Here is a 14,466-nt window from a genome sequence, read left to right as displayed (position 1 = left end):
CAAGTCTCGTTGGGATCCCGCTTATCTTTTGGATGTACTAGAAGGCTCTTTGACGTGTTTTGGGGTTTCATGGCAGTAGCGATCCGGTGTTTCCAGAAAATGCGTTGAAGCTTTTCTGAAAGTCCTTCAATGTATGGAATGACGACCATTCCTTTAGATGGATCGTTGTCTGATTTTTTGTTTTTTGTGTCTTTCTTAGCTTTGTTTTTCATTTGTTGTTTGACCTTTTCAATTGTCCATTTTGGGTAGCCACAGTTTGCAAGGGCTCTTCTTATTCTTTCCTCCTCTTCCTTTTTGTCTTCGTCTTCAGTCACTATGTTGTGCATTCTGTCTAAGAGTGTTCTTATTACGCCGAGTTTTTGGTGTACGAGGATGTTGTGAGGTAAAGTTCAAGTATTGGTCTGTGTGGGTCTTTTTACGGTAGACCAATAACTTGACTGTTCCATCTTGTTTTCGTACGATTAGGGTGTCAAGAAATGGTATCTTTCCATCGTCCTCCTCTTCGTGGGTGAATTTTATGTTTCTGGTGGGGTCTATGGAATTGAGGTGTTCGGTTAGCTGTTCGGTTGTGCCCTTTTGGATGATTTCGAGGACATCGTCAACATAACACCGCCATAATTTTGGTTTGCATATATAGTTGATTGCAAAGGATGTGACAAAATGTATGTGGGCGAAACAGGTAGAGCGTTTGCAACAAGACTTAAAATATAAAGAACATCAAAAGGACCCCGAGAAGATAACAAGCAACAGAAATTACACTAGAGCAAAAAGAAAAGAATCATTGACAGAATAAAACAAGTCCGCCATTACTGACCACATTTCTCAAGAAAACCATGTTATCAACTGGGAGGGGGCGAAAATCATAGACAAGGACTCAAATCAACACACCAGAAAGATCCGCGAAGCAATATGGATTCGCAGAGGGGCGACAAAACCATGAACAGAGACATTGGAATGTATTCTCTTGACCACGATATGACTCACTGATTAAGCATACATCACATCGTGAGGAACGAGACTACCAGTTCCCGCTGGAGATGCAGTGAGCCTGGAAAGCACCTGTGATCAAGATGGCATACCCTGCTATCGAAAGCTAAGAAACATGAGTTTTATTTTCTGGATTTGTCTATCAAAAATAAAATAATTACCTCATCATGTTTCTAGTGATTACAAAAATTGCAAATTTCTTTTCATTTTAATCAAAACAAATTCAAATCTTTTTTCAATCTGTTGCAAAATGTCTGTAATGATGATCTAAGCATTAATACCTGTGTTGAGATGGTCTTTCATCAACAATATAGATAATAGCCATGTAAATGAAAGTTTTGACAATAATGAATTTTTCCAAAATAATGAATAATGAAATCATGACCTCATACATTGTACATTGTGTATTTCACTGAAAAAAATGTGACAAGAATCTTATCATTTCATTTCATTAGCCTAAAATTTTTATCATTGAATAATGTCAACTTACTTTTTACTTTTTCTACCTGCAGATTTTAGAATTCCAGTTGAAGAACCAAACCCCAACGAGTTGGAGGTAGCACCAGCATCCTCTGGGGTTTCTAACCTCATGTGGGCAAATAAAGTTGCATCGAAAAACACCACTACCACTACACATGGTGAAAAAAAACTGCTGATAAGGACAGCGACAATGGCAACAAGACTGGTGCTGAGTTACTGCCACCAAAGGACTTTCATAATGGCATAGAAGAATTGAAGAACTATACTGTAAAAATTCTAGAAAAGGTAATGGTATATTTTAATTTTATGTCTAATTTGTTTCAAGTAATTATCATTTTCCTCTTGGGAACTTCTCAGGCAAATATGTGACCATCCAGCACAACTGAGCCCTGAAGTCGTCAATCATCATTTTTGAGATATTCAACCAAAATATTCTGCTTGAAATTAGCTTTAAAATGATGTATATCATGTCTATAGTACTTGACATTTAAGTAGTGAAAAATCAATAAAACAGTCAATAAATCCTTTGTTTCCTATTGTTTATTGTTAAGTTCAATGGAGCATTATCTCAATAGTGGCACTGGCAACATCCGGGCTCAGTTGTGGAGGATGGTCACATATAGATGTGAACTGCATTTATGACCATCCAATCCATCACAAATGGGCTCTGATGTTGGCAGAGATTAGTTTTGAGATACATGTTATGATTGAAACATTAATATGGTCCATTGAACCTTCCAAAAACAATAGAAAACACAGGATTTTTACTAATGTTATAATTGTATTTAAGCTTTATTTTGGAAGTACGGTATTTGAGCCCCTCAATCATTGAGGATCCATATAACAGTTGATCACCCTGATTCACCCCTCTTCATGGATCAGCCACCTAAATTGCTATCAAAATGAGGTTCTCCGTACAAACGCAAGTACATGCATGCAGTTTGCAATGTACCATTATTATCTATACTACTATTGTATTACTTTTTAAAAGAAAAACTAGAATGATCTAGATATAAATATGTACACCTCTAAGAGGCAAATTGATGCACCCAAATGTAACTAACTATTCTTTTTGTGATCATTATATTTGCATGTACAGATGCGAGAGCAGCAGAATTGCATGGAGAAGCTAGTGTTTGTTACATCCCTCACATGTCTCATGGTTGTCGGTTATGGCATTGTTGGCTTTCCATGCATACTACCCTATTTCTACACAGGAGCCGCCCCCTTCCTCGTCGGTCTGCGTATTTGGTTGTACTGGGGCGTGAAGTGGCAGTTGTTCCTGGTAGATTTCTGCTACTTTGCTAATTTACTCTTATATATTTATTTATGGTGAGTACCAATAGGCTATTCGAAATCCATACACCCCCTGTGGAAGACATGACCTTTATCTTCCACACAGGGTGTGTGAACTTCAAATGGGGTTACTTGAGTGAATGGATAAATCCATTTGAATCTACACCCCCTGTGTGGGAGATTAAGGTCATGTCTTCTACAGGGGCTGTATGGATTTCAAATGGAATAGACCAATAGCGTTTAGTTGGTTTCCTGCGCACTTGTAGGACAGGCGAAAAAACAACAAGTTGGGTATCACAATCAAAACTCTATACCAGGACATTAAAAATGCAGCCAGTTTATCTTCGGTCAACGTCAGATATAATTTGGGTGTGTGTGTAATAATAATATTGTTCTACAGATGCTGAGATTTTGTGACAAACAATTTATCAATGGTGAGGAAAAAAACTGTTTGGGGGGTCCTAAAACAGCATGAAATAGTTTAGCAAACTTATTTTGAACATTTTCTGTACTTTTTCAAAACATTTCAGTCAAAATCAATCAACTTCAGCCAAAAGGATCAGCTGTTTTTACTTCCATACATCTAAAAGTGTGTTTTTTTCAGCACATAATATTTTTCATGTACACAGCACATGGCTGTGTTACTCCTAAGCGTAAGCTGCCTGCTGGGCCATGCATATAAATTAAATGAAAACTAATAAACATACAAGTTAGACAATTTTTATTGTTAACATATTTTTTATTCCTACATTGTTTGCAGGGCATGTCCCGGTACCGAAGAAGTATTTTGCGTAGTCTTTGCAGTGGCTAACGGCCCTCTCTTATTCGCTATCATTACATATCGTAACACCCTAGCATTCCACAGTCTGGACCGAATGACATCCGTATTTATCCATATACTACCTGCATTGACAACATTTGCAATACGCTGGTATCCGAGCACATCTATGCCATGGTATACAAGTTTTGCTAGTATTGATCTGGGTGCGGACGACAGGTTGCCGTGGGAATGGATTGTTGCTGTGCCGTTTGGATTCTACGTATTGCACACAGTAAGTGATATTTCATGAAAGGTCATTAGTTCAAATCTGCCTCCAGAAGACATGATGTGTGCATATTAAAAGCAAGAAAGAAATCCCCAGTTGAAGTGATCTTGATTGACTCATTTGCATTGTACTTGTTCCATGCGTCATGTCTTCTGGAGGCAGATTTGAACTAATTACTTTTTGTGAAATCACCCTATTCTGAACATTTGTGGTTGATCTGTTGAATTTGAAGCAGGGCAAGTAAAATACCAAGTTGGGTAATTCTGTGAGACTTCACCACAATAGGAAAAAAATGAAATGGCAGCAAGAAGCGCAATTTTGTTCTGGACATTTTGAGAACTTGATCAATCAATAACCTCTAAAATTGGTCATGAGTAGAGAGGCTTCACAACAGAGACCTGAGTGCAAAAAGACCGTAAGTCCATGTGGCCCCTCAACATGTATACACTAAAGTTACGTTTAGTTTCTTAGTGCTTTATAATGTTTAATACATGTTCCAGGGTGAAAACATCATGAACGGTTGTGAAAGATTTGTTTTGGCCCCTGAACATGTATAAAACGTTACCAAACTATACGAAACCATACGCAACTTGTATACATGTTGAGGGGCCAAGTGGACTTATGGTCTTCTTGCGCTCATGTCTTAAACTGGAATCCATATAGCAAGCAACAAGTTTTCAACATGTCTGCCATGGGATTGAAAAAGTTGTGTCAGGTATGGCTCTGACTTCATCAGAAATTGATGCCACTATGTTCGAAAATAAATTCTGTCAAAAGATTGCTCCAAAATAAGTTCAGTTTGCAAAATTGAAAAGAAAAAAGAAGGGTTTAGACTTTATTTAATTATAAAAATTGGCAATGATTAGATGTAGGTTTTTAAGGTCTCTGAATATAATAATCTTTTATGCCTTGACATGACACTTTGATCTATTGGCTTAAGATTTTGGTGGCCAAGCTTGATGGAAGCTTGAGAACATTTTTAAAAGTTTGAGGCTCAAGCCTAATGCACTATTCCATTGATATGAGTTTCATTTTGTTTTCTTTCTTTTCAGATAATGTATTTTACAGTTGTGTACATCTGTGTTAAGTGAGTACTGCTCATTTTGTCTCTTAATTTCAATTGACCTTTTCGGTAAATCCCATGAGTCTTTATGAGTACACCTGAGATGTTGTCATTTGACGTCACACTGACTTGCAATGCGCAGTAACGATGTTGGCCTGGTGTGTGTACTGACGTCAAATGACGACATCTCAGGTGTACTCGCAAAGGCTTATGGGATAGGTCAATTTAAGATTATTGACCAATAAGTACAAACTGTTCTATAAACTCTATTCAGTGATGCCAATGTCACACTACTTTAGGCACACAATTGGGCTACTTGGTAATCACTTGCTGCTACTCAAAAAACCATGCGGCTATCTGCCTAAAATTGGGCTACTTTTGCTAGTGTCAGGTCGCTGTAGTAATTTAACATATTTTGCTTTCAACTTAGCCAAATGTATAAAGGTTTTGAGTGTTTGAGGCTCCAAATTGAAATAACCATTTTATATTGATTGGTCAGTAACTTCCCATTAAGTGCCAAAAGTTTTTAGTCAAGTGCGTTTCCGCCCAACTGGGTGATTTGCATTTTAAATTTGAGTTAAAGTGCTCAAATATCCGGTATTTGGTTCTTTTGGGAGGAATTCTGAAAATTGGATGAAGAAATCATATATATATATATAATGATGTAACATCATCTATTTCTATTCTACAGACCAGACGAGCAGTACTGGGATACATATCGGTACATGACAGGCAGTTCAGGTGGAATCATTTCCAAAGTTCTTAATGTGTTTGGACCAAAGTAAGTTTAAAAATGCAGGAAAGATATTTTTAAAGTTTTTTTGATTGTGTACAAATTATGTATGTACCCATAAATATCTATCCAAAGGCTCTAGACCTGGGTTATATTCATAAAAAAGATTTTTATATAAAGCAGCGGTTCCCAAACTTTCTCACAAGTGACACAATTTTTGCCTGACTTATTTGGGGTTTTTTACTGGATGGGGCACTGACCATGCCCCCCTGGTGCTGCTGTCACTGCCAAGGTGCACAGGATTAGCATAATTATCATCAGTATTTTAATGTTTTCTATGATTATATCTATTTCAGGTATAAACCAGTAGTTTTCGTCACCCTAAGTTGGCTGTACACACTGATGACAATGCTAATTGGTGTGCTGTGGTTCAAGTATTTCTATGCTCATTGTGTCTTTCTCAGCATTATTGGACTGGTTCTGATATGGAACGGTGCTTCATTCTATCTTGATGTGTTCAGTGAAAAAGGACTAGATGCTGAACCGTACAGGTTTTGTGTAAAGCCTTCAGAGGCCAAGTGATTTATTATATTGTTTATGGGTACATTTCAGGGTCCATTCTTCATGTAAGCATGCAGGAAATTAGCCTATTGTCAAGATGTCATTGAGGGGTTATTGTTCCATAATTTGTATTATCCCGTCTTGAGAAAAGACAAACTGTGACTGCATGTATAGTAGGAATTCCAATTGAATGAACGCAGCTTTCAACAGCTGTACTCGATCCAACCGAGATCGTATGTTGTGTATTTCAAACTACAACGAGAACGCACAACCTTAAAAACAGTGCTCACCAAGTACGAGTATGTTGGCATGTTTGGAGTCACTTCCACGTTACTCAAGCACAGTCGCACACGCTAGCTTGCATCATTAAGTGTACGCAAAAAATCGTCACGCTATTGAAAGCTGTGTCCATTCAATTGGAATTCCCACAATAGACTGTAGAACTCAAGTCTTCAATGTTAGTTAGTCATTTATCAATTGTTTGTTACATGACTATCATTTGAGTTCTTATGATACATGCATCCTCCGGGGAGAAGTTTCACACAATCTTGGGATTATTGGGGCAGAGGTTATCTTTTTAAACTTTTCATGACCACTGCATTGTCAAGGACACTCGCGTGAAGTGAAAGACTTGTCGCTCACGTCAAAGGTCATTAAACACAAATTTGGTGTTTTCCGCTCCCATGATATGTGTCTTAAGAACAGCGGCTGGACTGCATGAGTATAATTACATGAGGTTAATACCTATGACAGTGGCAATTTTAACTCTCAGAGTTACATAAGCTTATCTTATGTATTTTCCGTACTGACGCGAGTATAGTCCCACCTTCGAGTAAAGTCCCACCCCAAATTTTCGAAAAATTTCAGAAATTTAAAAAAAAAAAAAAAAAATTGTTTTGACTATGACATGAATACCAAGTATCAATTTACATATTAAAAAAAATTTGTAAGTTATTTATTTTTTCGGCTTTGGAGTGTCCCAGGACCTAGACCTAAATGCTAGGATCATTCATGGTTGACCTAAAAATAAAAAAATTTCAAGATATTTTGTATTTTTAATATGAAAATTGATACTTGGTATTCATGTCATAATCTATTAATGATTTCAAAATGCATTCAAATTCAATGCATTTTGAAATCATTAATAGACTATGACATGAATACAAATCATCAATTTTCATATTAAAAAATACAAAATATCTTGAAATTTTTTTTTTTTTTAGGTCAACCATGAATGATCCTAGCATTTAGGTCTAGGTCTAGGGACACTACAAAACCGAAAAAATAAAAAACTTAAAATTTTTTTAATTTTTTAAATTTTTTTTAATTCGAGTATAGTCCCACCCCCAATTTTGAAAAATGTTCACCCAAAAGCGGGTGGGACTATATCTGGCGTCATCGGGTATATAACCCTGGTGGCATATAGCTAATGATTGTGGCAAGGATACAGTATGGTACTTAATTCCTGAAACAATCTGCACAATTAAATTTGCACAAATACCACTAATTTGATTATAATGAAGTTGATTTTTGGTCTTAAAACGGTTTTTCAAATGACTATTTATATTGAAAAGCGGGCAGAAATTTTGACATTAACTGCTTGGAGGCCCTGCTAGCTATGCCACTGTATATTCCTGCTTTAAGGGGGTACTACACCCCTGCCCAATTTTGTGCCTATTTTTGCATTTTTCTCAAAAATTATAGCGCATTGGGGACAATTAAGATATGTATATTATAGGGGCAAGGACTACAACTACTGCACTGGAAATTTTATTTCAGCACAGACAGCAGTTGTGGAGTTACACTCAAAAATGAGGGAAAACCAATATTTGATCAATAAATCAATAACTACTTGCTTTGAGTTGCTGAATTTTCAGTACAGTAGTTGTAGTCCTTGCCCCTATAATATACATATCTTACTTGTCACCAATGTGCTATAATTTTTGAAAAAAATGCAAAAATGGGCTCAAAATTGGCCAGGGGTGTAGTACCCCCTTAAATTGGTCAAACTTGTCATTGTGTGGGGCAAAGAGTGCAATATTTGATTAAAACATCTTTTACCAGATGAGTGCGCTTTATGGAAGATGACCTGATATATTTGGAAAATCAAATTCTTTAAAACTTATGTATAACATAAAATGTTGTACTTTTCAAGCATTCATGCAAACAGATCATGTAAATGTTCCTTGTAAATGCGACTAATAGGATTACTGACATTTAATAGCAGTGTTTTTATTAATGATAATCATCATGATCATGTAATTGATCTTTATAGGATTACTGACATTTAATACAGCATAAAACTGGTAGTCTACAGTGTTTTTATTAATGATAATCATCATGATCATGTAATTGATATCAAATGAAAGATCCTAAAAACTGAAATTAGGAGTTCCAAATTGGTGTAATTCAGAAGATATCATCAAAAAACTGCTGAATTAGTCGAAAATGTGGTATACCACAGTTGAAACTACTTGGACAGTTTTTTGATGATTTCTTCGGAAATATACTCTGTGTCAATAAGACTTTTTGGCCATATTCAAAATGAATTCAGTATAATTATGCTCAATTACCATACTTAAAATAGTGCAATTAAGAATATAGCCAAAATGATGTCAATGCCACACAAATCACATAAGTATTGTGAGTATATACGTAGGTAATGGATGATCTTTCAAAAATTTCTCTATTTTTCTGACTTTTTAAGAATGTTTTTTAAACTTAAGGAGTATTCATCAAATGTTTTATTTCTCTTACGACAAAACAAGTTGCATGAAATACTTGTTGTGTATTTTGTGTTTTATTACCAAAAATAAGTATTTATAAAATTAAAGATTGTGCCATAGATTTTAGATACCTGCCAGAACTTGGTTGTGAGTTCATGAGTTTGAAATTATTTCTCAAGTGATTGGGAAGTTCATATTCATATATTGTAAAAGGTATAATATGTACACTGTATGACTGTGAACATCAAACAACAGTACTAAACTATTAAACATTGTTTTGAACTGTTTGTTGTTGTTGATGAGTGTGATGTAGCATATACCATCTGGTATTTAAAGATGGATTGTTCCTCCTTAATGATTTGACAGGGTTGTTCAAAAGTATACTGTAGTGTCTTACACCCTCTGATATTCATGTATCAGGATGTCAACCTTATGTATCTAACTTAATCTAAGATAGTATGTCAACCCTGTGTGAAACGGCACTCAAGAATAAGAACATGTCTGAGTCACAACATCATATTTATGCAACACATCTTCACTAAGATTACTAGCGATACTGTAGGTTATTGCAACAAGACCAAGTTCCTTTGAACTGCTGAAGCTTAACAGAGAGTCTGTTCCTCTGTCACCTTTTACGACATACCAAGTTGTCGCAATCTCCACATCATTGTATGCTGTCTGTGATGTAAAACTGCCAACAACATCTAGTGGTGCCTTGCCACCATAACCATAAAGTGGTCTGTCATCATGACTTTTTTCTAGCTGTGGTCTGATTTTCAAGTTCTTGAATGTTTCTGTGCTCATGATGTTTTTACCTGTACCAGTGTCTATCATTACATTCAGTGTTGATCCTTGCGTTTGTATGTTTACTCTAGGTTGTTTATCTTCATTAGACGTAATTCTAAACGCCGTAGTCTTCTTCAGAGTCTGACTTGTTAGTGCTAATTGCTGCAGCGCGATTGTTTGGCTGTTTCTTTGCTTGTTTACATACTTTAGCGTAATGATTCATCTTACCGCAAAAGTTGCATTTTTTCCTTTAGCGGGCAATCACCAGTGTGTGGGTACTGACCTCCACACAAGTAACAACTGGCGGGTGGCTTTGACTTGGGTCGCGTTGCGCGTTTGTGGGTTTGACTGTGGCTTGTGCTTGGGCTTGATTTTGTGTCGCACTGCTTTGACGTGCTCCAGTTTGGGCGTATCTATCTGTTTGACCTGTGCAGCAGCGGTTTCTGCTGATCTAATCTGATTGACGGCTTTTTCAAGTGTTAATTTGTCAATGTTCATTAGACGTTGCTTCATACGCGTATCGCGTAACCCAACAAGGATGATTCTATCCATGATCAGGGATTCCTTCAGTGCACCAAACTCACAAGTGTCAGATAACAGTTTGAGATTTGTGGCAAATGAGTCAATGGACTCACCTTCCTTGCGCATTCGCTGAGTTGAATATGTAACGCCAGACACTACGTTCTTCTTCGGTGAGCAGAACGCTTCAAATTTAGCTAATACTGGGGCAATTTTCTTGTCATCACCGACGTTGGCCCATGCAAATGTATTATAAGTGTCTACTGCTTCCTGTCCAATTACTGAAAGAAGTGTAGCTACTTGTGTTTCATCTGGCTGGCTGATACAACCAGTGGCAAGTGCAAAGTTTTCATAGCGTTGTTTGAATTTTAACCAACTTACGGCAAGGTTAGTTGCTGTCATATCCAGCTGTGCAGGTGCTGGAATATTGAAGGTTGCCATTGTTGATATTTGTTATCTGGAATCCGTTCACTCGTCGCCAATATAATGTAGTTAATCAGACACACAAATATGATGTTGTGACTCTTTTTTTTTTTTTTTTTTTTTTTTTTTTTATGTTGTCTGATATATCGCCATTATGAGACCCAAGGATGGTCCAACTGAGCAATTTAGTTCTTTTTTTGTGAACAATTCCAAGTAAAATGAAGGTATTCAACTCTCATTTTGGTGACATTTCACCACTACTCTATTGGTTTCATCAGACTGGCAACCCATCACATCTGACTGCTTCCTTTTATAGGTAACAGGAACTGTCGTAAAGGGTGTGATGAGTTGGTCAAAGATGTTATTGAGTGAATAGGCCCTTCATCCTTGTGTCTGTTGCCTGTAAAAGGAAGCAGTCACATGTGCTTGGATGAAATGTCACTAAAAATGTGAGCTTTACAAATTGTGTTTTACTTGAAATTGTTCATGAAGCACAAAGTTTCTGAGTTGTAACTAACATTCCAAAAGAACTTGTTCATAAAACCAAAAAGTATTGTATTTTTTTAAATATGCATATATAGCTTGTATTGCAAATTATGTAGACTAGCGGGATACCCGCGCTTCACGCGGGTCCCCGCTAGATGGGAGCGTTCACCATAACAGGAATAATTACTGAACAGGTAGAATCATTGAAAAGGTACATTTTATTTTTGAAACCTGTCTCTTACATTTTCTTTTTAGTTTCTTTTGCTTAGCTTGTGATTTTCCGTTTCCATGTTATATTTAGTTACTTTAACCCGTTGGTCTAATTACTCGTACCTTTTTGTCCTCTTTTTAATTTAATTTTTCTTTATAGTACCGCTTCATCCCGTGACCCGTCCATGTACCTTTTTGTCCATTATTATTTTTCCTTCTTTCCCTATTCTCATGTCCACTGGTCTCTGGCTCGCAAATCGTGTGGCTCGGCGCCGTTTACGCAGCGCATTGGCGTATCGCGATTACGCACGCGACACCGGCGCGCTGCCGCCAGCTGCAGTGACGCGTAGGCTGGTAACCGATTTTCATAACAAAAACCCGTTTTTACCCATATTTTCACTGTTTTTGCAGCCAATTCTTGACCGTTTTCAACCAAATAAAGTTTAAACACGTTCCGTATATTCATCGATCTCCGTATGAATTTGGCGACATTTGGATCGAAACTGACGGAGCCTTTATAAGCATACATAGATAGATAGATACATACATAGATAGATAGATACATACAACATTCCCCTATTTATAGTAAGATAGTGATAGGAGTCATTCCGAGTCAAAACATGGAACTTTCTCCGAAGTTGAAGAAAAGTTGTTGATGGGGAATTATGCAATTTGCTTGGATTAACAATTTGTTAAGTTCAAATTGATAATCTTATTTATGTCAAAAACACATTTTATGTTTGTAACAATTTGTATATATAAATATTTTAAGTTACATGCATAAAAGCGGTCTCAAATTGGTAATGATAAGTACTAGTGTATTCTTGTGAATTTAAAACAAAAAGTAAAAGGGGAAAAGTTCTTTAAATGGTAAACTTGTTCACATTTCACTGTTAATTTTACATGTATAGAGTTGCTGTGATTTGACGGTGCTAATAATCGATCAGTGGATGATTTTGCAGAGCCACACTGTTTATACTGTTTTTTCATGTACCGTTAAAACTTGATATTTGCAACAAAAATGTAGCATATGTGCTTATTGTCGAGCGTTTTTAAAACATGCAAACATGAAGTGCCCCATCCACAAAAGTGTAAAGGGTTTTGAGCAAATCATCGATATACATAGTTATATACAAACAAGTAAACCTGCAAATTTGTGTCTCAACCCCATTAGCTCACTTGGTAAAGAGCCAGACTTTGGTATAATTTCATGTTTTCAACAGCACTCGATAGTAAACACATATGCTAACTATTGAGTTTTTACGGTATTACATCCTATACAGTCATCAAGCTGAGACATTGTATGAATGAATATGCTCATATATTTTATCAATCTTGGTTTATCTTTCATGTGACAGAACCACATAATTAAAACCAGATCTAGACCTCCAGGACTCGACCAACATCTTGAAAGATAAAAAACATCTTGATACTCGTATGGGGCAAAAATTGGGGGTATTTGTGTCTTGCTCGAAATGCATCCAAAACTAACCGGTGCATGCAGGCAATCCTAGACATGCCTAACGGCGTGGCATAATGACTGTCTAAGAAACGTTGCAATATAATTATAGTGCGATAATCACACACAATTGTTTTCGTTTGTTTCCATGTACCATCAGCAAGGATCCAAATATCCCCAATGTTTTGCCCATAACTGACCACTTTATTGCACATGGCGGTATAGGGAGTCCTGGTTTTCTGGTTTTAATTTTGTGGACAGATCACAAAAAACCTAATATCCAGACTTGATTATTATACATTGTATAATACAGAATTATTATTGTGGCACAGTGGTACGGGCTCTGCGAGTTCAAGCCTGGCGGTGACATCATGTTGTGCACTTGGACAAGATGCTTTACCTCCTTTTGAGGCACTGCTGTGAATATTGTTCATTGAGGGCTGCCTAAAGGTAGGATCATGCCTTGGGCATTGTATGACATGCCTTGTAGAATTCTGGTGCACCAATTTTTTTTCCTCAAAAAGGCCCACTTCCTGAGAATGTCATTTCTTTCTCTTGCGCCAAAGCTTCAATGTGCCAAATTTGTGAAATTCAACCTCGGATGAACACTGTTCAGTAGTATTATATGGTAGCTTTGTTGAAATTGTTGTCAATGCAATGTGGCTTAAAGAATTTTAAGTTTCAAATAATTTGTATGTATGCATACTAGGTCAGTTGATCAAAGTCTGTTATATCTCTATTATATTCACAAATTGTATTCTCTAGTCATGTGTGCTTAAAACTTTCAATTTGAATTGAAAACTAACTATTATTTTAAAAATATTGATTTGTTTTATGTGTAAATAGAAAGAAAGTTTATGGAACTTGTAAAATTATATATGTAAAATTTTAATATATACGAGGGGGTATCCAAAAGTTTTTGACATCACCCAGAAGCGAAGGAGCTATATCAATGAAATTTTGTCAGTGTAATTACTGGTCCTTCTCTACATTGTGGTCCAAAATGGTCTCATAAGTATGTTTACTTTTTTTTTTACAGGTGGCGCTAGATGGGCAGTAGGCGCATAACCTGTAAAATGGTGAAAATTGAGGCACGCAGCGTGATTAAGTTCCTGCATTTGAAGGGCTAGGCCTACAATGCTCAGAAAATCTATGATGAAATGAAAGCTATCTACGGTGATGATTGCTCATCATATGGCACTGTTGCTTTTTGTAAAAGGAATTTCCAAACTGGCCACATGTCCCTCACAGATGAGCCAAGAAGTGGACGCCCATCACTTTCGGATGATGCGCCACAGTGAAGAAATTCAAGAAAGTGGAGGATCTTATCATGAAGGTTATGTCGCCTATTTATAGCGCATACCTGTAAAGAAAGTAAACATACTTATGAGACTATTTTTGTCAGTGTAATTACTAGTCCTTATGTACATTATGGTCCAAAAATGGTCTCATAAGTATGTTTACTTTCTTTACAGGTGTCGCTAGATGTAGGCGCATAACCTTTGGAACACTTTTAGTGGAAAACAACTGAATGATGGGCTTGGATTTGCAGTTACAAGAAGATACACCTTCATGTTTGCTGTAGTATAATTAATTCAAATAGGACTTTCACCCCTGGCTCCAGTCCGATGGTGAAGCACCAACCAGACCGGCCCATATGCAGGATTTCATATGGGGGTGCTGATTATGGT

General features: G+C 36.7%; 2 protein-coding genes across 2 annotated transcripts; one reads left to right on the top strand and one right to left on the bottom strand.

The window, feature by feature from the left end:
• Nucleotides 1-1,502: 1,502 nt before the first annotated feature.
• On the top strand, nt 1,503-7,004 carry LOC140147952 (uncharacterized). Its single transcript, XM_072169745.1, has 6 exons — nt 1,503-1,752; nt 2,567-2,799; nt 3,524-3,815; nt 4,862-4,896; nt 5,564-5,653; nt 5,962-7,004. The coding sequence occupies exons 2-6, from the start codon at nt 2,567-2,569 to the stop codon at nt 6,185-6,187; spliced, it is 876 nt and encodes a 291-aa protein (XP_072025846.1). The 5' UTR covers nt 1,503-1,752; the 3' UTR covers nt 6,188-7,004.
• A 2,371-nt stretch (nt 7,005-9,375) lies between these two features.
• Nucleotides 9,376-9,726, bottom strand: LOC140147045 (uncharacterized). The gene has a single exon (XM_072168818.1). It carries the CDS (start codon nt 9,724-9,726, stop codon nt 9,376-9,378), a length of 351 nt encoding a protein of 116 aa, XP_072024919.1.
• Between the last annotated feature and the right edge of the window lie 4,740 nt (nt 9,727-14,466).

Source organism: Amphiura filiformis, chromosome 3 (assembly GCF_039555335.1).
Source record: "Amphiura filiformis chromosome 3, Afil_fr2py, whole genome shotgun sequence".
Classification (NCBI taxonomy): Eukaryota; Metazoa; Echinodermata; class Ophiuroidea; order Amphilepidida; family Amphiuridae; genus Amphiura; species Amphiura filiformis.
Note: the sequence above shows the minus strand (reverse complement) of the source record. Positions and strands in the feature narration are given on the sequence as shown.